Below are 27,446 nucleotides of genomic sequence, written 5' to 3' on the forward strand. Positions count from 1 at the left end.
ATACATTCTCTACTTTTAGTCTAATGGACTTCATTTATTGATCTTCACAGGATAATATGTATTCTGCCTGGGTTTCCAAGGCAATGCCCAGCAGAACCTCTTTTTTGGGGTGTTTTTGGAGGGGACTTTTCTTGATATCTTTGCCTCTTGGGGTTGCCACAGCCTGCTGTTGTAGTTGCTGCCCCCAGGGTCTCTCTTCCTCTGTCATACCCTTCCCAGGGCCCGTGGGACTTTTCCTCAGAGATGCCCTGTTCAGTCAGTGCACCTGCTGACTCCCACACATTTCTGTATCTTAAAAATGAAAGAAAGTGGCAGTAATCCAAAAGATATTGACTGCGAAAGGAACAAATAAAGATGCATCAGATGAAGGGTGTATTTACATTTACATATGTGTAAACTTTCGTAGAGCTTTATTTTGAGTTTGGTGTGAAAACCATATTTTTGCAAGTAATGTAGGATTTTACTTTAGATTATTAGAATTTGTTTATTGGCATTGCTGACCTGGGTGAGCTAAAAGCTTCTGGAGAACTAGACATTTTGCTTCTTGATCTAGTTAAATTTGAGTCCTTTTCATGGTAAGAATTAACCTGGGTTGTTTGAGTGTAGTGTCAGGAACACGGAAGTCACATGTATTATTGAACAAATAGTGAATCTCATGGAGATGAAGATTGAGAGGATGGCAGATGACTTTACCTCTCTCTCCCCAGCACTTTTTGAGGGAAGATCGTAGGACTGACCAACTACTATAATATTTTTTGGAGCACAATTCAGTAAGCTTTTACACAGTGTTATGCTGGTGAAAAATGAAGGTAGATTTTGAGCTGGAGGCTTGGGAGACCTCTGCGTTGTTAAGTAACATGGGGGTGCCAGGAGAGAGGGGGAGTTGTAGGAAATATGTCAGGGGCAAACATAGTCATTTTGTATTTGAGATTGGTTGAGATTTTTTTATAATTAAACTGAAAGATAAGTTCTGGGAAGTTTTATATTTGGAAGCTTGGTTTGACTTCTAATAGAATTTAAGTACCTGGCATGTAGCGGCTTTAAATAATATAAACACCAAGCTGAAAAAATAGATGGGAAAGTTCTAGACATAGTGCTAGGTGAGGAGGATGTAAATGGAACAGAGATGTGCCTCCCCCGCCCTGGGGGCTTGGTCCTTGCTGTTTCCTGTCTGGCACATTCCTCCTTCAGGCAGGCAGGCACATGGCTTACTCCTTCAGCACCTTTGGGCCTCTCTATTCAAATGTCGCATATTCAGTGAAATTAACCTTAACCTGCTCCTAGTCTGTGTCTCCCGTCTGTAGTTTGTTTTTCTCCATAGCATTTCATAGTAATTTAATAATATATAAATACATAGCTATATGAAAATATATACTATATATATTTATAAACACAAATATAGCTATTTTGTGATAATCTAGATGGAATTTAGGGGAACTATAAATTAAGTAGCAAGAGATAAATTTAGAATGGCAAGTTGGGGGCAAATAATGGAAGCTCCAAAATGTAAAGTTTCCATTGGGAACTATGTATGGTGTATACATAGTATTTTACAAAGAGCATTGGGATCATTGTTCTACATTCAATGGTTATGAAATTCTTACTTGTTCACCAAATACTTATAGAGCACCTACTATGCAAGTTTAGGTACTGGGGACACCAGTAACAAAACACGCAAAAATCATTTCCTATCTGAAATATTTCCTCTATTGAAATGTAATCAACTTCATTGATCAGAAGAAGACCACCGTTTAGGAAATCATTTACAGAAATAGGCATGATGTTCAGATGATGTCACCTGGGATGATGTTTTTGACAAGGCAAAAAGAGAGTGTTCAAAATGATGTGGGGAATGAACATTCAGAGCTTACTGAGCTCTTCGAGAGTTTGTAGATGAGGGGAAATGAGGAGTCTGATGCCTCTAAGATTTGAGTCTCAGTAGCTGGAAGAATGGTGGAGCGCTTAAGGGGTGCCAGAAAGGGAGACTACTGTGGAAAATTGTGTTGTCCACTTTGATATGTTTAGGATTTGACCGTTGCCATTCATCCAAGTGGAGATGCCCAGGAAGGGGATGGAAATGCAGATGTGGAACTCAGGGGAGATGCCCCAGACCAGGTTTCATTGCAGCAGCTGATATTTACTTGTGCACCATTTAAATGTAGCTCTAGGTAAATGAGTTAACATAAAAGCACAGAGTGTCTTCTTTATCCAGTGTCATGGGATGTCAGCTGCAATATTAATTTGCCATCCTATCACTACTGCTGTTGGTCACGGGAGTGTGCACTGTCCCTAAGTCTGATCATGTGGAGCTTTACGAACGGACACTGTATTCCTGAGCCTGGGGAATGGCTATCCTGTGCCCTTACTTTACATACACACTGTGGTTGTAGCTCCAACAGTAGCATCTGTTGTACTTATCAATTGTACATATTATACTTATCAATAATTAATCCATTCTTGAAATTTAGTAAGCTGCTCACTCAATAATAAACCAGTAATTTAATCTACTGCTTATTATGAAGAAATATTAATGCGAGAATGAGAGATTTACGATTAAATTTATATTCCTCAAATTGCCTTAGCTGATGACACATTTTATGCTCATTGATAACGGGCTTACATTCTTCATGTTTTTACTTTTTAAATGATGATATAGGGAATGCCACTTAGACTAGTGTGGCGAAAAGCTCTATATCAGAGCAAAAAGCTCAATCCACCTTTTGTCTACTCTTAGATATAATTTCATTTTCAAGAAATACTATGTTTTGTCTATCAGAGCCCACATTCGGATTGTAATAAAAATTTTACTTTATGTGTAACATTATTTATGTCATATATAAGTCTGAAATACTTGATGTAAGTAACTAATGGACTGCTTTTGCTTCACATTCCACCTCTTTTATAGGAATGTGCTTTGGTTTCAGGCAAGTAATGGGAAACTCGACTAAAATCATAAGAAAGTTTTCCCCTCACATCACAAGCAGTCCAAGAGCAGTTCCAGGGTTGGTTAATTCGGCTTCTCGAGCCATACTCGTATTTCCAAAGGCTAGTTATTATCTGTTTTTCTGTAAGCCATTTCAGAATTTTGGCTTTTTGTTTTTGATTTTTTCACTCAGGGTTGTAAGATGACTATATCACTGTGAGCATCAAATCCTCACAAAATTAATGGTTAAAGGTTGTAAGAGGAGACGCTTTATTACCTTGTGTTAAGATAAATTTATTGAGATAATTTACGTACCATAACATTCACCCATTTATAGTGTACAAGTCCATGGCTTTAGAATATTTGCATCGCTTTGTAACCATCATCATATTCTGATTTTAGAACACTTTTGTTACCCCCAAAGAAATAGTCACACCCCGTCTCCTGTCCCCTCAGCTCTAGGCAGACACTAGTCTGCTCTCCGTGTCTATGGATTATCTTATTCTAGACATTTAATATAAATGGAATCATGCACTATATGGTGTGTTCTGACAGCACTTCTTTCACGTAGCATAAAGTTTTAAATCTGTATCAGTGCTTCATTACTTTTTATTGCTGGAGAGTATTCTGTTGCGTGGATATACATTTTGTTTATACAATCATCAGCAGGTGTTCGGTGATTGGCAGTGTTTGGCAGTTATGAGTAACGTAACTATGAACATTTGTATAGTGTAAGTTTTGTGTGTATGTATGTGTTCATTTCTCTTGGTTATATACCTAGGTGTGGAAATGCTGAGTCATCTGGTAATCCTTTGTTGTACATTTTAGGAATTGTTATTTTGCTAAGTGGCAGTATCATTTTACCATCTCACCAGCAGTTCCAATGTCTCCACATTCTGGTGAGTACTTGTCATTGCCTGTCTTTTTGATCACAGCCCTGTGAGTGGGTATGAGGTGGCATCTCATCGTGGCTTTGACTTGCATTTCCCTAGTGAGTAATCATATCGGGCAACTTCTCATGTGTTTGGCCATTCCTATATTTTTCTAGTCACCATTTTGCTAGTTTAAAAAATTGGGTTATTTGTCTTATTGAGTTGTATGAGTTCTAGTTGTATGAGTGTCTGTCTATTATAGACACAAGTATTTTATCAGACATGATTTGCAAATATTTTCTTTTATTCTGTGGGTTGTCTTTTCCCTTTCTTGATGATGTCACTTGATACCCAGAAGTGTTTGATTTGGGTGAGGTCTAACTTATCACTCTTTTTACCTTATTGGGTGTGGTTTTGGTGCCATTGCCATCTTTTTTATTAAGTAAAATTTTTTAATAAATAACATAACACTAAAAAGTGTGCAAATCACAGTGCACAATTCATTGCATTTGCATAATGTGAACATACCTATGAAGCCAGAATGAATAAACCCAACATAACCAATATCCCACAAGCTTTTTTCATGCTTTCTTGAAGGTTAACGATGATTTTGACTTCTAATATTATAGATGAGTTTTGTCCGTTTTGAGATTTTTTAATATAGATTGAATGATACACCATGGCCAGCTGTGTTTTACTCAGCATTAAGTTTATAGACTCATCTACATTGTGGTGTGTACTTTTTTTTGGCATTGAAATTTTTTTTAAGAATTATCAGGAAGGGAAGAAAGAAAATCAATGTATTTCCCCAATTGTTGTTCAGTTACTGTTGTCATCATCTTCCCCCACTGCTCTCACCTGCCATGCTGGTCCCCTGCCCCGCACCATTCAATTCTCCCCCCCCCCCCCGTTGGCCTTGTCTATGTGTCCTTTATACATGTTTCTTGAGGACCCTTCCCTATTTTCCCCCATTATCCATCCCACTTCTGTCCCCTCTGGTCACTGTCAGTTTGTTCCTTATTTTCAGTGTCTCTGGTTCTGTTTTGCTCCCTTGTTTGTTTTGCTCACTTATTTGTTTTGCTGATTAGGTGCCACTTATAGGTGAGATCATATGGTATTTGTCTTTCACCTCCTGGCTTATTTCACTTAGCATAATGCTCTCTGATATGTACTTTTCATTGGCTTGTTTTCATGTATAGTATTTCACTATGTGAATTTTCCACAGTATATTTTTTCCTACTATTTTTAGACATTCGAATGGCATTCAGGTCTGGTCTTGCCAGCCTAGAGCTTCTGTGAATATTCTAGTCTTTCAGTGAACATACTATATACTTACAAGTGTAGCCTGGGTTATAGAATAGGCTTAGTTCAGCTCTAGCGGATACTGCCATGGTTGCACCAATCCATTCTGTAACCACTTTTTAAATCTTTTTAAAGAACTAGGAAACATTTTTCCAGAAGTCTTTCTCCCACCTACCCTCCAGAAGAATTCCCCTCATGTGTCTCCGGTTACAATATCTGTACATGCAGTGTCCTGAAACAGCCATTTCAAGAGAAACGACAGAGCTGTAATTGTCTTAGCTTAATCAAGAGTCGACCTCTGGGGTTGAGGAGGGGCCTAGCGTTCTCGTGAACTGTTGACCTTCTGATACATAAACGCGGTGGGGTTCTGTTCGGTGGAGGAGAGGGGAGGGGAGTGTGTGGTGAAATCAACTGCTGAAAAAAGGGACATTCGGTTAAATCAATTAGAGGCCTCTCTGAAAAAGTGAGCTATTCACCCCATTAGATATCTCTTCTGCAGTTATTCTCACAATTTACCAGGTCTTTCAGTTTCAGGACAGCTTAGTATAGTAAGTGCTCAATAAATATTTTTCTAATAGTGATTATATTTTCTCATTTTAAAATAAAATTTTCAAAACATTATGTTTTCATTGGGCTTGCCATTATAGACTAAATGTCCACCTTTGTGTAGTATTGTTAGTCCTCGCTTTTAACTTTGTTACAATGCCTACTGAAAATGTGCTGTATGAAATAGACAGGGGAGAGGTTAAGAATGGTATAGGAAACAGAGAAGTTGAAGAACTTATATGTACAACCCATGGACATGAACTAAGAGGGGGGATGCTGGAGGGTTTGGGGGTGCAGGGCAGAGGAGGTTGGTAAGGAGGGGAAATTGCAAAAACTATAATAGCATAATCAATAAAATATACTTTAAATAAACAAAAAAAGAAAATGTGATGTGAAGTGTTCACTTATTCACAGGTGGCAAACACAGGGCCCGTGGACCGAATCCGGCTCCACCTTGTTTTATCCGGCCCGGCACCTTGTTTCTGCCCAGTGGCAGCGCCAGCTCCTCGCCCCTAGTTAAGGAGCAGTTCCATTTACACAGTCCTAAAATTATATTCAGCCCTTTGAAGGCAACCATGAGGCTGATGTGGCCCCTGGTAAAAATGAGTTTGATACCCTTGATTACACGGTGTTACCATTTTCCCACAGAAACATGTTTTTATCATACTTCATTCCTGTTAAAGGCTTAATGGCAAATTAATTAAAAACATTTAGTACTGTATTATATAAAAGCAAAGATACTAAAATAGCTGTATATCTCTAAAATCATTTTAGATAGCAAAATTGTCTTCTGAGTTATGTTCTTTTAAAGCGAGAAAGGCCCTTGTTTTTCTAAGGGGCCCATCTCAATGAGTACATATACACATAAAAATACAGTTTTGTTCATTGATATATTTTATTTGGATAAAACAAATTGCTATCTGTAATAAAAACTTGTGGAAAACAATAATTTTGTTTCTGTTCCTTGAATTTACTTAGGTTTTTGAAAAATGGTTTGGGTGCCTAAACTAATAAGGGCGTGAGCAGTGTGGTATATGTGCTAGTTAGACAGCCGTGACCGCTGGAGCAGACAAAGGAAGTGTTGTGAATTACAGGGGCCAGCGGGGTCTGGAGGGGCAGGCCCAGTGCGGGGCAGGATCGGGCGTAAGAGAAGTCCTTAATTTCTAACTGGTGTCGCACATCTGCCTTCTGAACATTTAAAGCACGTTCACCATGGATGGTTATACATTTTGGATTATGTGTGGAATGTAATCATCTTGTTTTAGACATGTTTTCCCCCGTGTCTTTATGAGCTGTACAAAATTGAAGTGCCTTGTCATATAAAGGCAAGTTTAGTTTCTTATCTGAATTGTACTTTCTCTGGTTCACACCCATTGATGCCTTTCCTGTTCTTGGTTGACCTTTTTTCACCCAAGCTGTTTTGGTACAAGTTCCACCCCAATGAACAAAAGTGATACTTTACCTTGTCACGACATTGAAAAAAACTAGGGCACTGTGTTTTAGGTCAGTAGTAGGTTTAAAGCCAATTTTCTAAATTCGTTAAAATAAATTGGTTCCTGTTTGGTTACCTATAGCGCAGCACTACATGTTAGCAGGAAGGTCTTACAGAAATCTCAGGGGAGCGTGGTTTTCTTTAATTAGTCCTAGAAGTGATGTGGTTTATGGTGAGTTTGCCAGAGAATCACCCTGTGGGTACCTCTCTCGGGCAGTCAGTGATTTGGATTAGTTTGTTATCATGTTCAAGTACACTACAAACATATAAATAAGGAAGTACTTGGTTGTCAAAACATAGGTGTAGATTTGTACAGAGCTTTTTGTCCGTAAGACTTGGACAGCCCGCCTCTGTAGTCATTGAACTATAGACAGGGGAAAATTCCTCCATTCCATGGGGAATGTTTTTGGTGACATTTGGTTACATATGTCTCTATGTGTACATTTATTTGTTTAGCCTGTCAAAGTTAACTCTTGTCCCAGTATTTTGAAGATACAGTATTTATAGTGTTGGAAAGTTTTATGTCCTTTACATTAGCTCATGGCCTTGGAGTTAATGCAACAGTCATTTTACTGCGGTCCCGGGGGCCTTGTGGGGCCAGAGTTAACAGTTCTGAAAAACACCTGTGTGCTGGGAACATGCCATCTCTTATGTAATTATTAAAATATCCCTTAGAGGTAGATGTTATGTCCATTTAAAAAAACAATTTAAAGATTTTATTTATTTATTTTTAGGGAGAGGAGAAGGGAGGGAGAAAGAGAGCGAGAGAAAGATCGATGTGCCCCAACCAGGGGCTGAACCCACGACTCAGGCATGTGCCCTGACCAGGAATTGAACCAGAGACCTTTTGTTTTGCAGGACGATGCCCAACCAGCTGAGTCATACTGGTCAAGGCTATGTCTGTTTTTCAGCTCGGTAATTAGGTCAGGAGGTGTTAAGTTGCCCAAGGTGCCACGGGTAATGGCTAAGACTCCGACCAGCTACCATTTTCTTTCCTCTGCAATATGTGCCTTCTCTTATTTCTAATAAAGTGGTTCTGATTTTTACCCTCGATAAGTGCAAGAAGAAAAAAGAGAGAGAGAAAATGAAAGCCTGTGAGTATTCTGTGCTACCAGTGAGGATTAAAATGGTTTTTCTTTAACATTTTCAGATAAGTGCATTTTACTGTAATCTGTAACATTTTGAATATTGTAATTGAATTTTTAAAATGTTTTTCCTGAAAATTAGTCTATTAGGCAATGTATGCCGAGTATAAGGTTGGGAACATGAAAATTGACAGTGTTATTTCATAGAGAAATAAAATAGCACTGAAATTTAAATCCAATTAAAATTGCTTTATATGCATTCTTATTACTAAAAAGAGCTTATTACTGTAATTGTTATCATCAGCTTACCCGAAACAGTTAATATATAATAAACCAAAATTATCATACTTTTAACAATTATACAAAGACATTTTTTAAGTGCATTTTCTATTAAGGAATTTGAACTACACCCTATGGATGGTAAGAAGCCCCCAAGGAACTTTCCCAGCAGGGGGACGAGACCAGGTTTAGCTGGTTTAACTGTTATAGCTGTTGGATGGAGGGTAAATTTGGAAAGCTGACTTTGGAAGCAAGGGGATGTGTTAAAAGACCTGGGCTATAATTCTAGGAATAGGTTATCGATGTCTACACTAAGGAATTGTTCATGAGAATAAGCAGAGCAGGTGGACTGGGGAGATTTTAAGGAGTTAGAAAAAGGCAGGATCTAGGTCTTGGTTGTTTGTAAGGGAACGGGGGTGATGGAAGAGATTTCTGGCTTGGGTCCATTAACGCAGCTAGGAGCAAAGAGGAAGACAGCTCTGGGAGGTGGTGGGGTGACTTCAGTTGTGAAATGCTAACTGTAAAATATTTCAGTAGGTAGTTTAGTAAAGGGATCTAGACTCAGGACAAAGTTTTTGGCTAAAGATGTTGATTTGGGGATTATAGGTCTCTAGATGACAATTGAAGACAAGAGGGCAGATAAGATCGCCTAACAAGACTGTGCTGATTGAGAAGAGAATAGGTGAGAGGATGGAGCCCTGCCAGAACCAAGGGCGGTGGCAGGGGAACAGGGGAAGGAAACCAGCAAAGGAGCCCGGCGTGAATGGCCATTGAGGAGGACAGCCCTGGGGAGCGGGCTGCCAGGGCGCCCGTGAGAAGGGGGTGGTTTGAGAAGAACAGGCAGGGGTCTCCGATGCCGTAGAGCAAGCAAGACAGACAAAAGGTGTGACTGAGCAGAAGAAGGTTCCTGGTGAATTGGGGAGAGAAGTTTCACCAAAGAGGTGGGGATGAGAGACGACCTTCAGTGGCCTGGGGAGGAAAAGGGCTGGGAGCAAGCAGCGACGGGGAGTGCAGATAAGGCTGTGAAAAAGTCTGCCTCCAATGGAAGGTACTAGGAGGGTGTGTGAGGTCAAGGAAGGGAATTTTGTTTAAGTGAGGAAAATTTGTACAGATTTATAAGATGATGAGCAGCTCACAGGGAGATATCAGGTCAAGGCTCAGGACAGTGAAGAACTGGTGGACCAAGGACTCTAAGGGGTCAGGAGAAGAATGGAGCAGAGAGAGCAGAGGCACAGGTCGACTCCTAGATAAGAGGGATGAAATCTCCACGTCAGGTGGGGAAGGAGGAAAGGATGGCAGGATGGGCCGGCAGGACGCAGAACCTGCTCAGATGGTTTTACTCGCTTTTCCTGGCAGGAGATCTTGGTTAGAATATTAGTGATGTGCACGAGAGCTTGCAAAGGGGTGACCTTCAAGTTGGATTTAGGGATGGATCCAGCCAGCACTGTGCTTTGTAAATTTTGGTACCTAACCAACCTTCGGGCGGGGTGCTGATTTTCTGGTTTTCACAGCCCTCCTCCTCCTTGCCTCATTCCGTTCTTCCCTTCATTGATCAGCCAAGTTCCTGGACACTCTTGAATTTGTGACTCTGATGGAAGTGACCTGGCTTTCTAGAGTGAAAATCATTGTTAATTATCTTTAAACCTTAAGAAAATAAACAGTTGAGTTCAGGCAGGATAAGAACATAACTAAACTGAACAGAGATGAGCATTTTATTTTCAAGGATCGCGCTCTTTGTTTTCTTTTTCTTCCATTAAAAAAAATTATAGTTGACGAACAATATTGCATTAGGTATGCAAATAGTGATTCAACATTCACGTACCTCACAAAATGGTCACCACAATGAGTCTAGTAGCCGTTTGGCGTCATATGTACTTGGAAGGCTACTGCTGACTACATCCCTCCGCTGTACATTACATCCCCATTCCTTATTTTTATGACTGGAAGTTTGTATTTATTTCTTAATCCCCTTCCTCTATGGCAAAGATCAGTTTGTGCTCCGTAGCAATAAGTTCATTTCTGTTTAATTTTGTTTGTTCATCTGTTTTCTTTTTAGGCTCCACACGTAAGTGAGATCATATGGTGTTTGTCTTTCTCTGTCCGAACTTACTTCGCTTAAGACTGTGGTATTTAAATACAACCATGCCTACCTTCCTGCTGCAGCTCCTCCTTCCCCCCCCCCCCCCACTCTAACGGGCTCTGGTCAGCATTTACTTGACATTTACCAGGGGCTTTCCAGATAATACCTCTTGCCCTTGCATGGCCTTACACATTAGATAGTGTGATCTCTCATTTACAGCTGGGATTCTGAGAGCACAGGGAATTTTCTCAGGAGTTTGTAGTAAGATTGCTCACTCACACCAGGTGTGCAACTTGGTACTATGTGCTCTTGGCATTGGGCACAGCCTGACTAGATTACGAGCTATTTCTTGGGTTGCGCGCCCTCCATTTTCCCCCCTAGTTTTTCTTGTCTTTGGGGGGAATGATGTTTGTCATTCCTCCACGTGTTGTGTCAACATTCACACTGTGAGTTCTGCCCTGATCCGTGTTCTGCCCTTCCTATTTGGAGGAAAGAGCTGGCTTAGAGGTGGGGAACCCACACTGCCTGGTCCACGTCCTGGCTCTTAGCTGTGCAGCGTACGGCAGGCTTCTTCACCTTTGGTCTCTCCATTTCCTTCCTGTTAAGGTGGGGAGTTGGGGACAGCCACAGAATTAGTGAGGACCGAGTGAGGTAATGTTTGCGAAGAACAGTGCCTGGCAGAGATGTAAGCTCGGAGCTCATTAAATAAACATAAATACCCAAACTATCGATTTTATATTTTTATTTATTCACACCCTGGATTTTTTTTAAATAAAAAGACTTGAGGTCTTTGTATTTACAGTGTTGAAAGCAGTGAATACTACCACCTTAGACATTACTGGCACTCAATAAATGTTTTGATGGATGCTGACATTACTCCGGAACTCATCCGTCAGTTGTAGTTCTTATTTGGGGATAGAAGGGGAAATATTACAGACAAGCATTAGGCACTGACTCACTGTTCAAGGTGAACAGATGCAATCTACATGTGACTTATATTCTATAACCCCAAGACACTTTGTTAGTCTCTTTACTTTCTTTATTTTATGGAAAAAACAAATGAAATATAGAGAATTTAAGTTAACAGCAATTTACTTGCAGCCATAATCCACAATGCAGATATTTTTCTTTTAGAAAATAAGAGAGTGGGTATTTCTTGGAAAACCAAGAAACCAGTGTCTAAGATTCACTTTTAACTGCTTCTCATCCGACGCTAAAGAAAATCTTTCAACATGGTGCACTCTTTTATTTCTTTATCCCTGCGACTGTTCCAGCAACCCCTCCCAACCTTTCAAATTGAACGTCCTTCATAAAGGAAGCCCCACTTTTGGAGAAGAGCTCTGACAGTATCACTCTGCGCTGTTTCTAGGAGGGCAACAGTAGCAACGTAAACAGAAGGAAATCAGCATTCAAAGGGAAGATCATTTGGCTTTGGAAAAAATCCTTTTGTAAATTACGTAGAACTAGTGCCTTTTTCAATGAGGATTCTGAACCCTAAGAGCACTAGAAATACCTTCCGGTATGAATGTATAAATGGATGAAGATGCTCTGAAATGGTCCGGTACAGCCTCCTGTTCCTTTCTCCTGTCTAAGAAGATACATAATTAAGTTTAGGCAAACATAACAAGGAGGTGACAGAGATAGAGTTTCAAATAATTTGTTTGCCCTTCCATGCTTTACAGCACTTTGTCATTATTGTATCTGTCTACACCCTTGAATGTCCTTCTCTGAAAAATAGCCGCACAGTGTATTGACAATGACATCTTAAAGTGCGGGAGCACCTGAAAATAATATACGCTTATTCTCCATTTCTGTGCAGATGAATGGCTGCTTCGGGTAATCAAGAGTGAGTCTGGGCCTTTCTCTGCTGTTTTTCTACTAGTGAATGCTCCCATTTCAAACATTTCACCAGTTCCCCCTCCCCATCTTTTTAAAGTTTTCAGTATTTAATACCTTCTTTCCTTCAACTCCTAATGTCATAAATGTAGTCGAGACAGTAACTTTTTTTCCATTTTCTAATTTTATAGCTCTTTCCGAACGCTCTGAGAATGGATATTTTTGGAGTGAGAGCATGGTTGACGTGAGAGACTTGGCTCCCAAAACTCAGAAACAAGCTGGATTTTTCACAGCTCTCCATAGTTGAGTTTCTTTGTGACTGAGGAAAACAAGCAAAGTCAGGGCCTAGGTGCCAGGCTGTGCTCCTGACGACTCCTTTCCCTCCGTGAATCTGTACCAGGTAGTGGCCTGGCTCGGAGGAAAGTTCTTGACGACTAGTGTTTGGCAGAAAAATGGTTTTTGGGGTCATTGACATCTGTTCCCAAGTGCATTGAGTACTTCTGACATAAACATTTATGGCAGTCTGTGATTTTTTCAAGTTTTACTTTTCCCCATTGTAGGATTAAAGAATACTAAAAATGAAAGGTGAATTTTGCTTCAACGGAAGCATACTGATTCTCCTCATGAAAAAGAAATTACTACCTTTTGACGTGTTCTGATACTGCCCACCTGGCCCCGGTCAGTTTATCCTAAGGCCTTCATGCCTGCCACTGTTCTTTGTGTTGTAGTGCAGTTTCCTTCCCAATAATCTTAAAAATATATATCCCAAATCTCTTTTTATCCTCATTTTTTTTTGTTTCTCTGTAGCTGTTGTAACCTTGACACTGTGGACCACCCTTTTTTTCTAGAGAGTCTTTCTCCTTTGTCCGAATGGGACTTGGGAATTTTCTGGGCCTCCTCCCTTTCCTCATGTCACCATTTCCCAAAGCTTAAGTCCTTTCCCGTCTGTCACTCTCCTTCATGACTTGACCCATGGGTGACCTGACCCTGTGAGGCTATGTCTAAGTATCAGAAATAGCTGCATTCTTTACCCTTAGCTGTTCTTGTTCTGCATCTCTTACTTGTGGGAGACCAATTGAACTGTTCTGATAGAACTTTCAACTCACCTAAAACTCATTTTACTAGAGCTCATCTTACTTTCGGTAGGTAATTTAGGGTAGAAACTTCGGTTGTCCCCCCTTTTTTTTATATCAGTTGGTTGAAGTTGTATTTCTGTCCCCTATCCACCATCTCCATCCCCAATCTGTCTATCAAAGGCCTTCCAAGGTCTAGGAGGAGAGGTAGAATTGAGAGAAGCAGGGAACAGCATTTCAAGTGAGTGGAACATACACAGAACGGGGGGGGCAGTATTGTGAGGGGTCAGAAGATATACTTGATTTGAGTATCTTAGGGGTAGTTAGAATGAGGTTAGAGAAACTTAAGCCTGATATGGGTAAAATAAAGAAATTGGACATTTTTGAGCAGAGAAAAATGTGAAACCTGCATTAAAGAGAGATTCATTGGGCTTTGTAATGTAAATAGTTAAGGGCTGGACAAGGCCTTGGTGAGTTGGAGATAGAGGGTGGAAGTTCAAGGTCTGAAGCCTGGGAAACTGGGGGCTCCATCAAGAGACTGGGAGGGCATCTTTTTTTTTTTTTTTTTTTTAAGGAAATCGATGTCAGTTCTAGAAATACTTAGCTCAGTTAACATGAAGCCATTCGAAAGGAAATGCCCATTAAGCATCTGAGGATGAGAGACTTCACAGAACTTGTGTGAGACACTGGGCTGGGGAAGGAAACTTGGTCATAATTGCCTTCGCCGTTTTTTACTGCTTTTCCCATTTCTCATGATTCATGCTTTTGTACTTTAATGCTGTCATGTTATTTATGTTAATAATAAACCTCATTTATCTTGAAGATAGCTTTCTGTTAGGCTGCCATGAGCTCTTCAAACTTATTTTCTCAGTGACAAATAAATGATTATAAGGCTACGGCTTGTCACAGTTTCATAACTTTGGACAAATTTATTGCTACGAGTTAAGTACATTAAGATTAACGCTTCACAGGGACCAATGGCACAGCAGGATAATCGATGGCATCTGTGAGCCTATGGGAACAGCTCGGCCAAAGATTTTCTCTAAAACCATGACGAGGATGTTTATGGTTGTTATCCCATGGTCAGATTTTTAAAAATAGTTCGGAATGATGGTCATGATGCTGACAGAGTGATCGTGTATCTTTGCTTTTTTGTTTCTTTGTAATATGTACACTGTTAGCAAACACAAGGACACATCTATCCACACACTTTGAGGTGTCTGGGGTTGGGCGGTGTGGGGGGAAAACAGAACTGAGGAAAGACTCCGTTTTACTTGTTATAGAAAACCACGCTCCTCTACTCTGACGTACCTGAGTTGAGAGGGAGCCAAAACTTTTTGTCTTTTGAGGGAGAATCAGTGAGGGGAGGGTGGAGAACTGCCCATTGTTTCAGGTGAGGAAGAATTCTTGTTCCTGTTTTTTCCAACTATTTTTGTCGGTGGCCATAGTTGGAGTTTAGGTTCAAACTTCAAGAAGCAGTCCCTGTGCCACCCACTGGACTGTGTGTTCAGAAGCTTCCAGAAGGCCTTAGTGGGGCTGGGTACTGCCTGGGGTCATCTTTAGTCCAGTGGGCCCTTAAGGAGTGAAGTGACGGAGCAGAGTGGGACCGTCTGAGTCTAGACCGTAGATGTAGCAATAATACCATTTGACCTTTATACTCCTTAGAAATGGTAAGAGACATCTATATACTTGGTCTTCACTACAAATTATTAAGCTGCTCTCCATCAGAATTCATCACTCTGCTTCTATGCCTTTGCTGACTACACCTACAGCAAAATATGATAATACAGGAATAGAGAGAGTACTATGGGAGATCAGGGAAAGGTATGAAGAAGCCACGCTTTTAAGATATAGCACTCCTTATGTTAGTCTGATGCCCAAAGAAGTTAGTGCCTTGTGAAGTTCACAGAACTGAGGAGTTGTGGAACTGAAACAAGAATCTAAAGCTTGTGATTCCTAGCGCAGAGGTCTTTTATGAGAGCACGTTGCCTCTAAGAATTGATCAGCAGAGTTGCAGAGCTGTGCTGTGTTTCCGCCTCTGCGTTCCGTACTCTGCGGTAGACCAGACACAGCCCAGAGCCTGTCTCATGCAGGCTTTGAAGTTCATCTTCCAGCTCCCTGGCCTGATAATAACTGTCTGCTTGGACCTCTACCAAGCCTCCCTTAAACACCGTGGGCCACTTCTTCATTTGCTAAACCATATTCTTGGTATCACGTGCCTTTCCATTCAAAACCATTTGTTTCTAAAAGAAATTTGGAGTACATATCCTTAATATGGCCATATATATTAATAAATTGCATTCATGCACTAATACGTATTTTCAGTTTCTGTCTCTCTCCCTTTCCTTCCTCCCTCCCTCCCTTCCTTCCTTCCTTCCTTCCTTCCTTCCTTCCTTCCTTCCTTCCTTCCTTCCTTCCTTCCTTCCTTCCTTCTTCCTATCTATCAGATCTATTTTGTGGAGCATAAAAGAATCCAAATTAAAAAGACGCTGGATAAATAGGAGCAGAAGTTCTAATTTGTTCTTTCTGATAATCGGTGGGTTGTTGTGTCCTCCATTTCCCTTCCCCAAAGGAACCATGTTTAGTGTTAGGAGAATGAATTCCAGATATTGTCATTTTAATTGTTCGAGCCCTGTCTTTATCCCTCCTAGCCTTGTTCAGATTTAAACCTCCATTCATCTTTATACTTTTTTTTCATTTGTTTATACAACCTGTATCAGTTGAGGTTCTCCAGAGAAACAGACATACTAGGTCTGTCCAGAAGTTATCCAGCCATGTAATATGAAAAATAGAGGCATTTACTCAAGGAGATGCAAGATGCAGGAAACATCGTACAAAGGACAATGACACCTCAGTCCCCTTCAGGACCTCACACAGTTCTCCTAATCACCATTAGCTGCCCCATGGTATTTTCCTGAATCTCATGGACAGTCTGAAATCTTTTACCTTTCAAATGTGATTTTAGTTTTGGGGAAAAACAAGGAGTTACAGGGTGCTAAATCTGGGTTGCAGAGGGGCTGAGTCACCTGGGTGATTTAATGTTTTGCGAAAAACTGCTTGAGATGTGATGCAAGAGCGGGTGTGTTTTCTTGATGAAGCTGCCAATTTTCAGTTGCCCATAGCTGCAGCCTTCTGAACATCCAAATAGTTTCCACGAGGAATTTTCAAGTTTAATGCAAAATTCGATGCAGATTTATTTCTGTGCTTTCTCGATCATTTTGAATGCAATGGCCACACAGTACACATGGTCACCTCAACAGCATCTACTGCCCTCACTGACTAGTACAGTGAAGTCATCATTGTTCACACATGCACGTCCCAGTCCACTCTCGTTGGCTGCCAGGTCTCATCGATGTTTCACAAACTGTTCCCATTATGTTAATGATGGCCAGACTTTTTCTGGACAGATTTTATACAGCTAAACAGATCCGTTACTATGTCTGTGTCTGTGTCTATCTCTGTCTGTCTATCTATCTACTGAAAGATAAATTAAGATTCATTTTGAGGAAATGGTGATTGTGGAAAATGGCAATTTAGAAATCTTCAGGACAGACCAAAGATTGGAAGCTCAGGTGAAATTTTTATGTTACTGTGTGGAGGTAGATTGCTTCTCCTTCAGGGACCTCACTCTTTGCTTGTAAGGCTTTCAACTAACAGAGCAGGCCCACATATATTATGGAGGGTAATCTGCTTTACTCAAAATCTACTGATTTAAAGGTTATCAAATCTAAAAAACTACCTTCATAGTGACATCTAGGCTAGTTTTTAACTAAAAAACTGGGCACCATAGCCTGGCCATGTTGGCACATAAAATTAACCATCCCAAGTATTTATCATCGTTTTTCAGCCGGAACTTTTGTGGTCACATCCTAGCTTGTTTTCCAGACTCCCATGCCTAACACTTCCAATTCACCCCCATGAAGCCAAAAGGGCCTTTGAAGGAAACACATTGCCTTGGGGGAGTTTGCATCAGTCTAAGCAACATAAGTAATAATAATATTCACTGCCGTATTGCTGTAGTGATTCCCAAAGCACAATTATGATAAAATTCAAAGCTCTGTGCAGCCTGAGCCCCTCTAACATCCTAGCCTCTTCTTTCCCATCACTGCCAGACTTATGTACCCTTTCATTACCCGCAGGTACTCTTAGTTCTTCAAAAGCACTGATAATTTTTCTGTATCCATGTGGCTTTGCTTTTGGGAACAGAGCAACACTAATATAAGGGGAAATACAAAATGATGGGGTAAAAACGGGAAAGTGGGAGAACAGAAATTGATGTGAATAATTTAGGCTTTTGCCATCTGAAAAAATTTCATTAAGTTGAGGGAAAGGTGAGGTGGACGGTGTTACAGGCTGAATTGTGCCTCCACCCCATTTATATTTTGAAGTCTTAGCTCCTTGTAGATCAGAATGTGACCATACTTGGAGATAGGATCTTTGCAGAGGTAATTAGATTTAAATGAGGTTGCTAGGGCAGGGCCTAATCCCGTGTGACTGGTGTCCTTAAGGAGAGAGGAAACTGGGACACAGCCATGCCCAGAGGAAAGATGATGGGAGGGCACAGGGAGAAGGCAGCCACCTGCAAGTCAAGGAGAGAGGCCTCAGAAGCAACCAAACCTGCTGACACCTTGATCTTGGACTCCAGCCTCCAGGACTGTGAGAAATAAATAAATCTTTGTTGTTTGCACCATTCAGTCTGTGGTTCTTTGTCACGGTAGCCCTAGCAGACTAATACGGGTGCAGTGAGGAGGGGTTTCGGGAACACAGAGTGAGCTGAAGCTGAGAGGCAGTAAACTGTAGAGTGTTGTTTGTGGATTGTGCATCAAGGTTACTACTACATAAAATTGAGTATGTACTAGGTTATAACATGTCTCCAGAAGGTGCTGGAAATTTGCTTGGTACTTGAATTAACCATCTGTACTTTCAACATGACTGATAGCTGTTGAATTTGACCTTGATCACCTGGCTCAGGTAGTGTTTGTCAGTGTTTATGGTAAAGCTACTCTTCTGTACTACCATCTTGGAAATGAAGTCAGCGCAGGCAGGACACACCTAAGGAGTGGGTGGCCTTAAATTTTTTAAGCACAAAAAATGTGAAGAAGGTTTTGAAGATCCAGTGTGAGTGACAATGTTCCTGAATTGCAAGGCTTATAAAAAAAAAAGGAAATGACGATGTCGTTTCAGTTATTTGTTTTGTATCAGAAAAAAATACCCCATAATGTGGCTGTGAGAAGTGAGGAAAATGTTGATTTGAACCTTGTAATTTGTCAAATAAAATTAGATTTCAACCTTGGGCTGTCTTTCTTGATTTAATTAAGGCAATCAGTTCTTATCAGCAACAATGTACATTGGTCTGTTCCACTGAGACGCCTGTGCTATTGTTGTAGCCAGACAGGGAAAGATTAAAATTGGTTGGTCTTTGACTATTAACTGAAAGGCTGTAAAACATTGTTTTCTTAATGGCAGGGTCTTGACAGTTACATTTATTGGGCAGTCATAGTCCACGTGGCTTTTTCATAGCCTGACCCGACCCTGGTCTTGCGTATAGTCGTTTCCTATTGCATAGGGGCAGAAGACTTCACTACCTCCCTCTAGTGGTCAGTTTTAGAATTTCATATTCTTGGACAAATTTGGCTAAAAAAACAAATTTGTGGCAATCCTCATGATAATTTTCAATAATATTTTAATATGGATGCTAAAATGACATGGTGATTGAATTTTAACTATGTATTTTTGGATGAGAACTATTTTTTTAAAATAAGATGGTATTTTAAGGTAGTGAGTAATTATAACTTGATGAAAATCTACAGTGACGGAGATGGCATTCCAGGAGGAGGCTTACCTAGCCACTGTTAACTAAGAACCTCAGTGGTCATTTAATTTTAGCCAGGGAATTGAATTTGGCTTCTTGCAAGGGTTTTATCAGGGCTGTAGGAGCAAGTGCATTTTCTAGATAAGCTTGAAAGCTCCAAAGCTTTATGAGACCAGGAGCGAAGGAGTCCTCTAGAGCATTGCTTGTCATTCCTTCACAGATAACACTTTATCTCAGCTCGGGGAAGAGCCTCCTTTTAGCGCTCCTTATCAGCTTTCATTATTTTACCGTGGCTTTAAAAAGATGCAACATTTTTTATAGGATCCTACCTCTGGATATTCTTAGAGGGTTGAAATAATTTATCAGAATTTGAGACTGGCTTTGTCTTATTCTTCATGGAAATACTGCAGGTGCTCATCCTGTGAGTGAGTTCTAGGGTTTGTTCCCTGTCCCAGAGTTTTGTTCCATTGAGACCCAGAGGGTATGACAAAGAAAGGCAACCACATCAATGCGAAATCTGCCAAGTCTCCTTCGATGTGGTCCTGATTAGGACTGAAGCAGGACTGGAGAGGCAGCAGTCCACTAAGCAGCACTTCTGTTCAGAAATCAGAAGGAAGACGTTTCTACAGAGAACCCGTGTTAAAGCAGTAGTCTATCTGTGATATTCCTGTTGCATATGATACCACATACGTATAGTTAAGGAAAGTTGATATGTCTTTGCTTTTTTAAATGGAAGCACATTAAGTAACGAGGTGACCTGTCTATTGTTGCCCACCCAGTTGCATCTGATCCACTGGAACTCCACCTTGTTTGGCAGTATCGATGAGGCTGTGGGAAAGCCGCATGGGATCGCCATCATTGCTTTGTTTGTTCAGGTAAACCGTTACCTGTGATTGTTACGCTATTCAAATGCTTGTTTCCAATTAATTTTGCAGTGTGTATATTATATTTGAAAGCAATATATATTTTTATTGAACTAGAGTTGACATATGTTATATTAGTTTGAGGAGTATAACATAAGAATTTGATACTTATATACTTATGAAATGATCACCATGATAAATCTCTGATAACCTCTCACCATACAAAACTTTTACAATGTTATTGACTATATCCTCATGCTGTGCATTACATTTTTATGGCTTATTTATTTTATAACTGGAATAATGTACTTCTTAATCCCCTTCACCTATAAGCCCCATGTCCCCAAATCCCTTTTCTCTGACAACCATCATTTTGTTTTCTGAATCTGAGTGTGTTTCTGGTTTCTGTGTTTGCTTTAGATTCCACATATAAGTGAAATCATATAATATTTGTCCTTCTCTGTCTGACTTGTTTTATTCAGCATAATACCTTCTAGGTCTATCATTGTTGTCTTCAATGGCAAGATCTCATTATTTTTTATGGCTGAATACTATTCCTGTGTGTGTGTGATATATATTAAATCTTCTTTATCCATTCATCTATAAAGAGCCACTTAGTTTGCTTCCATATCTTGAATATTGTAAACAGTGCTACAATAAAATTAGGGGTACATATGTTTTCTAATTAGTGCTTTTATGTTCTTTGGATATATACCCAGAAATAGAATTGTTGGATCTCAGGGTATTCTATTTTTAATTGTTTAAGGAACTTCCATACTGTTTTCCATAGTGGCTGCACTAATTTACAATCCTACCAATAGTGCACCAGGGTTCCCTTTTCTCTACATCCTCCCTAGTGCTTGTTATGTGTTGTCTTTTTGATACTAGCCATTCTCACAGGGGTGAGGGATGTCTCATTGTGGTTTTGCTATGCATATCCCTGATGATTAGTGATGCTGAGCATCTTTTCATTTGCTTGTTGGCCACCCATATGTTGTCTTTGGAAAAATGTTTATTTAGATTATCTGTCCATTTTTAAATCGTATTTTAAAAACATTGAGTTGTATAAGTTCTTTATATGTTTTAGACATTAATCCCTTATTGGATATGTTTTTAATATCTACTCCCATTCAGTAGGTTGCTCTTCTGTTTTGTTGATGCTTTCCTTCACTGTGTAAAAACTTTGTAGTTTGATGTAGTCCCATTTGTTTATTTTTGCTTTTGTTGCTCTTGCTTGAAGAGGCAACACAAAAATGATTGCCAAGACTGATGTCGGAGAATATATCGCCTGTGTAGTCTTCTAGGAGTTTATAGTTTCATGTATTACTTTTAAGTGTTTAGCCCATTTTCAGTTTATTTTTGTATATGATATAATAAAGTGGTCCAGTTTCATTCCTTTGCAGGTAGTTGCCCAATTTTCTCAACAGTGTTTATTGAAGAAACTGTCTTTTTCTCATTGTATATTCTTGTCTCCTTTGTCGTAGATTAATTGACCATATAAGTGTGGGTTTATTTCTGGGCTCAGTATTCTGTTCCTTTGATCCATATGTCTGTTTTGTTACGAGTACCATATTATTTTGATTACTATACTATACTTTACAAACTATACTTTGTAGTATATTTTACAATGTACTTTAGTATATTATATTTTGTAATAAAATTTATTTTATAATAAAGTATATTTTATAATAATGACAACAAATTATAATATTTTATAATATACTTCAGTATATTTTATAATATAACATAATATAATATGTTTGTAATATGAAACAAATTATAGCTTTACAAACTATATTACCCATTGGTTATTCAGTAGCATGTTGTTTACTTTCTATGTGTTTGTATTTTTCTAGGTTCTTCTTGTAATTAATTTCTAATTTTATACCTTTGTGGTTGGAAGAGATGCTTGATATGCCTGTAGTCTTCTGAAATGTATTGAGACTTGTTTTGTGGCCTAACATGTAATCAACTTTGGAGAGGATTCTTCTGTTTTGGGCTGAAATATTCTGTATGCTTATATTAATCTCATCTGGTCCAATGTATCATTTACACACATTGTTTTCTTATTGAGTTTCTGTTTGTTGATCTATCTATTGATGTAATTTGGGTGTTCAAGTTTTCTACTATTATTGTAATACTGTAAGTTTCTTTTTTATGTCTGTTAGTATTTACTTTATGAATTTAGGTGCTTCTGTTGGTACGTTGGGTGGCTAGATGTTTACATGTGTTGTATCCTTTTGTTGGATTGGTCCCTTTTCCATTATTCAGCGCCCTTCTTTTTCTCATGTCACCATCTTTGTTTTAAATTTTATTTTGTCCAATTATTGCTACCCTAGCTTTCTTTTTGTTTCCATTTGCATGGAATCTCTTTTTGCATCCCTTCACTTTGTGTGTGTCTTTAGATAAGACATAAGTCTCTTGTAGGCAGCATGTGTGTGGGTCTTTAAAAAATCATTCTGCTACCCTGTGTCTTCTGATTTAGTTCATTTAGTTCATGTACATGAATAGTTGATAGGTATGCACTTGTTTCCATTTTGTGCTTCTCTGTTCCTTCTTCCTGTGCTCTCTTTCCATGTGATTTGATGACTTTGTTTAATGATATGTTTAGGTTCATTTCTCTTTATTTCTATTTTTGTGTCCAGTGTAGAATTTCAGTTTTTGGTTGCCAAGAGGTTTATATTTAATGACCTCTGCATATAGCAGTGTATTAAGTTGGTGGTCACTTAAGTTCAATCGCATCTAAAGAGCTCTACATTTTAATCCCTACCCCTGGGTTCTATGTTTTTGACATCATATTTTGCATCTTTATATTTTTGTGTAGCTTTTAATTAATTATTGTACAATTAGATAATTTTATGTCTTTTAACCTTCATACTAGTTTTTAAGTGGTTGATCCACTATCTTTACCATATGTTTGTCTTTATCAGTGAGATTTTAAAATGTATGTATTTTTATTTCTAGTTACATCCTTTACTTTTTCACTCAGAGAAGTCTTTTTAACATTTCTTGTAAGGCTGGTTTAGTGTTGATGAATTACTTTAGCTTTTGCTTGTCTGGGAAACTCTTTATCTGTTCTTTAATTCTGAATGATAACCTTGGAAGTTTTTCTTTTAAAGCTTTGACTATATCATATCAATCCCTTTTGGCCTGCAGAGTTTCTGGGGAAAAAAAAAGCTTATAGTCTCATGGGAGTTCTCTTGTGTGTAACTAGTTGCTTTTCTCTTGCTGCTTTTAAGATTCTCTCCGTATCTGCAATATTTGACATTTTAATTGTAATGTGTCTTCATGTGGACCTATTTGGGGTCTTGTTTGGGACTCTGTGCTTCTTGGACTCGGATATTTGTTTCCTTCCCCATATTGGGGTGATTCCTTCACCTAAGATTCTGCCCTTTGCTCTCCCTGTTCTTCTGGGACCTCGGTAAGGCTATGCTAGTGTGCTTGACATAGTCTCAGAGTGCCTTTAAACTCTGCTCATTTGTTAAAATTCTTTTTTTCCATTTGGTGCTCAGCTTAGATGATTGGCGGTGCTCTGTTGCCGAACTGTTCTTCTGTATTATCTAACTGCTGTTGACTCCCTCTAGTGTAGCTTTCATTTCAGTTATCATATTCTTCAGCTCTGATTGGTACTTTCTTAATTTTCTGTCTCTTTGTTGAAGTCCTCACTGTGTTCATCCACTCTTCTCCTGAGTTCAGCGAGCCTCTTTATGATCATTACTTTGAATTCTTTATCAAGTAGGTTGCTTAACTCCTTTGTTTAGTTTTTTTCTCTGATGTTTAGTTTTCCTATTTTGTTTGGAACATCTTTCTTTGTCTCCTCATTATGCCCAATTCTCTGTGTTTCTACGCGTTAGGTAGATCGGCTGTGTTTCCTGGGCTTTAAGATGCGACCTTATGCAGGAGAAACCCTGTGGGGCCCGGCAGTGCAATGCCACTCTGGGCACCAAAGCCAGGTGCCAGGGGCTTCATGCATCATTGTAACGTGGTGGGGCTGTGGCTGCTGCGGGCACCCTGGCGGACCGGGGAGCTGGTGGAGGCCGAGGTGTGGGCAGGACTCTCCAGGGGTGCGCCCAGTGGCACTAGCAGGCTAGCGGGAAGATTGTGAAATGCCGCCCACTAAAACTGGGCTCAGCACAGGAGAACAAGATCACAAAAATGACTTTTGCCAGTGTCTCAGTCCCCAGAGAAACTCCCAGCTGCCTCCTGCCTCTCCAGCATGCACTTCAAGGTTGGCACGTTGAACTCTTAACCAACAGCCTACGTGCTTTTTTATCTGTTGGTTTTACACGGATTTCTGAGTCAAGTGAGACCGTGCGTGAGACCTTTAAGGGCAGGTTTTTCTTTTTTTCTGCAGTTCTGGAGTTTTCCTGAACGTATCCCCCATTGATTCTGAAAGCTGGGTGTTTTGGGGGCTCCTCTCCCCTGTGCAGGGTCCTGTGCCTGATGAGGAGCTTGAATCCCTGGCTCCTCTGGGAAAAGTTCCGTAGCCTTGAGCCCCCTCCTGACTGTGAAGCAGTCGGGATGTGGTTTTTCTCCTGAGTCACTGTATTTCCACCTCTCCTACCCTTCTCTGCACTGCCCCTTGTTATGGAGACTCTAGTCATTCCATTTCCAGGTCCCTGCAGAGAGAATTCAGCATTTTCCTACACGGTCATCTTGAATGGGAACCCAAAATATTTTTGGGTCTCCCTCAATGTTATGACACGGTGGTGACATTAGACATGTATATATGGCCTGGCCAGGGGCTTGGAGCGTTGCCCTGATAAGCCAAGGTTGCAGGTTCCATCCCCAGTCAGGGCACATGTGAGTACAAGAATCAACGAATAAATGCAAAAATAGGTAAAACAATAAACTGATGTTTCTCTCTCTCCCCACTTCCTCTTTCTCTAAAGTTAATAAATAAAAATAAAAAATAAAATAAACCATATATACAGAGAACACTGATAATTTAATGATACAAAGCTTGGTCTCTGTGGGTCATGACAGAGCAGTCATATTCATTGGTAGCAACTGGTTCTTTTACTTATTAGAAATTTTCTCTGGGATGGGAGAAATAGACAAAAAATGTACTTGAAAAATAAATAAAAATTAAAAAAAAAAGAAATTTTCTTCAGAGTGCCATTCAGGGGCTTTGGAGAAGTGACTTAGAAAATGCCTTTTGAAAACAGAGTTCATTTTATCAATGAAAAAAAAATTGAAATGTTTTTGGACTTTGGCTGACTGCAAAATCTAAGAAAAATCAATAATGTAATCATGTCATGGATTCTTTTTGTTCTTGGTTATTCATAATTTTTTACTCTAAGATAATTTGAAGCGCCTTATAGAAAGCATTGGTAAAATAAAACTGGCAAAGACTTTGGTAGATAAAGCCAATATAAAGTTTAGATTTGACCTCTGTGGTGGACAAAGGAGATTATACCAATTTAGTGAGCGTACAAAGGTGGACCATCTGCTTTAAAAGGTAAAAATTTAGTCTAGTTCCTAGAGTGAATCTTTTTAAATTTTGTCTTATTTTACACTACATGTGATAAAAGATGTATCTTACAGACGAGAAACCGAGGGCCAGAGAGGTCAAGTCACTGTTTATAGTCACATAGCAATTCGCTGTCACTAATCAGGACCAGAAACCATTCTTCTGCTCTGTGTGGTCCCAGAAATAGAAGGCAATACCTCATTAAAAAAAATAATACAATAAAATAAAAACAAGAATACCAGTAACCAAACAGTCACCCACAGAAGAGCAGGGACTATTAGAGCATGGGATGGAAAAGCCGAGGTATTTGAAACTAGCACAAGTTTCTCAGAAACAAGCTCAGTGTTGGGGGCAAGGGGAGGAACGAGAGCAGGAGCGCCGGCCCTAACTTGCCATACATTTGTGTAGGGGACCGGTTTGTCTTGGCCTGGCAAATGTGACTCAGCTCTGTGTGGAAAACCTACAGAAGCGAGGTGGTGGGCAGGAGCCAGACCTTCAAACTGAGTTTTCCCGTGGGAATCAGGCCTAGAAAATGCACACAGACTGTTACAGCTTGCTCTTGCTAAAACTCCATCACCCTGGTGTAAAACAACAAATGTATATTGTCTATCTTCAAGGTAATTTCCAAAGCCTATATGAGTTCTCCCAAGGAGAGAGCTAATGAGCTCATCGCCATTCCCCTCTGCATGTTATTTTTATTTTCTTGATTGTACCTAAAACATAGACAATAATATTCTATGTAATAGGTAATAAATCTTTCTCTGATGTCAGACCCCAGGAAAATAATAAAAGCCTGTCTAGGCAAGGGTCGAGGCGCTCCCCTCTTGAGGGAGTGGCCGAGGCACCATAGGCACTCTCCCCTTGAGAGAGTAGTCGTGTCTGTTCCCTTTTTCCACGCAGGATTGTTGTTGCCTGTGCACTGATTCTCCCCATCAGCCACAACAAGCGGACTCTGCTGGCCAGGGTCTGCCACATCTGGTGCCCAGGAACAGGGACGTAAGGGCTATCAGCCACACATTTACTATGAGGGAAAATTCAGGTTATCTATGTGAAAATGCCCCTCAGAAGGAAGTAAAATTACACAAACCATAGGAGCAAAATTCCAGGAAGGAAAGAAGGGCTGATCAGGATTGTCAGCCGAAGCAGAGAGGAGAGGGGCTGCAGTCCATCGGGGGTCTTGTGGTTAGGTGAGAAAATGGGAGGGGAGAGACTCAGAGGCACTGACTACAGACTTCCTTTTCGAGAAGCAGTAGCCATAGGGGTGAGAGGAGGGGACAGTGGGAAAAGGGGTTTTCAGGAGCTACTACTATAAAGGACACATGGACAAAACCAAGGGGGAGGGTGGATGGAAGGGAGGGAGGTGGGTTTGGCTGGGGTGGGGGAGTGCTGGGGAGAAAATGCAGACAACTGTAATTGAACAACAATAAAGTAATAAAAAAAAGAAGCTTGACTCAAGAAAAGAAAGACAAAAGGGGTCGGGAGGTGGGGGAGGCCTGTTTGTTTCATTTTGTGATCTGAGATTTGCCTGTGTTTTTATTCTGAGCCAAAAGACCTAGTTCAGATATAGGGTTTAAAAATACCGGCCAGAAAGGGGATAATGGACATAGTAGTTCCTGGAGAGGGCAGGAGGGCATGGGGTGGAGAGCATGTGTGTGTGGACTAAGCTTGGCTAGGAGGGGACCCACCCTTCCTTCAAAATAGAGGCCCAGGAGGAAAAGGTGAATAGAAATGCGATTAATTTGTAGTCAAAAAAAGGCAGGAAATTAGGGGAGTTCATGCCTGATGACTCTCATTATCTCTGAGATACAAA

The 27,446-nt window shown here is 40.0% G+C and overlaps 1 protein-coding gene across 2 annotated transcripts in view; it reads left to right on the top strand.

Moving 5' to 3' along the window:
- The window catches only part of CA8 (carbonic anhydrase 8), a 101,332-nt gene that overhangs the window by 37,853 nt on the left and 36,033 nt on the right, over positions 1-27,446 (top strand). Inside the window, exon 4 of one of the 2 annotated variants that reach the window (XM_037167503.2) lies at positions 20,080-20,175. The exons of the other annotated variant lie outside the window; for it this stretch is intronic. Within the exon in view, the coding sequence (XP_037023398.1) occupies positions 20,080-20,175 (96 nt within the window). The remainder of the gene's footprint in view (positions 1-20,079; positions 20,176-27,446) is intronic. 2 annotated transcript variants of the gene reach the window in all.

This window comes from Artibeus jamaicensis, unplaced genomic scaffold (genome assembly GCF_021234435.1).
Source record: "Artibeus jamaicensis isolate MK-2021 breed Jamaican fruit bat unplaced genomic scaffold, CSHL_Jam_final scaffold_916, whole genome shotgun sequence".
Classification (NCBI taxonomy): domain Eukaryota; kingdom Metazoa; phylum Chordata; class Mammalia; order Chiroptera; family Phyllostomidae; genus Artibeus; species Artibeus jamaicensis.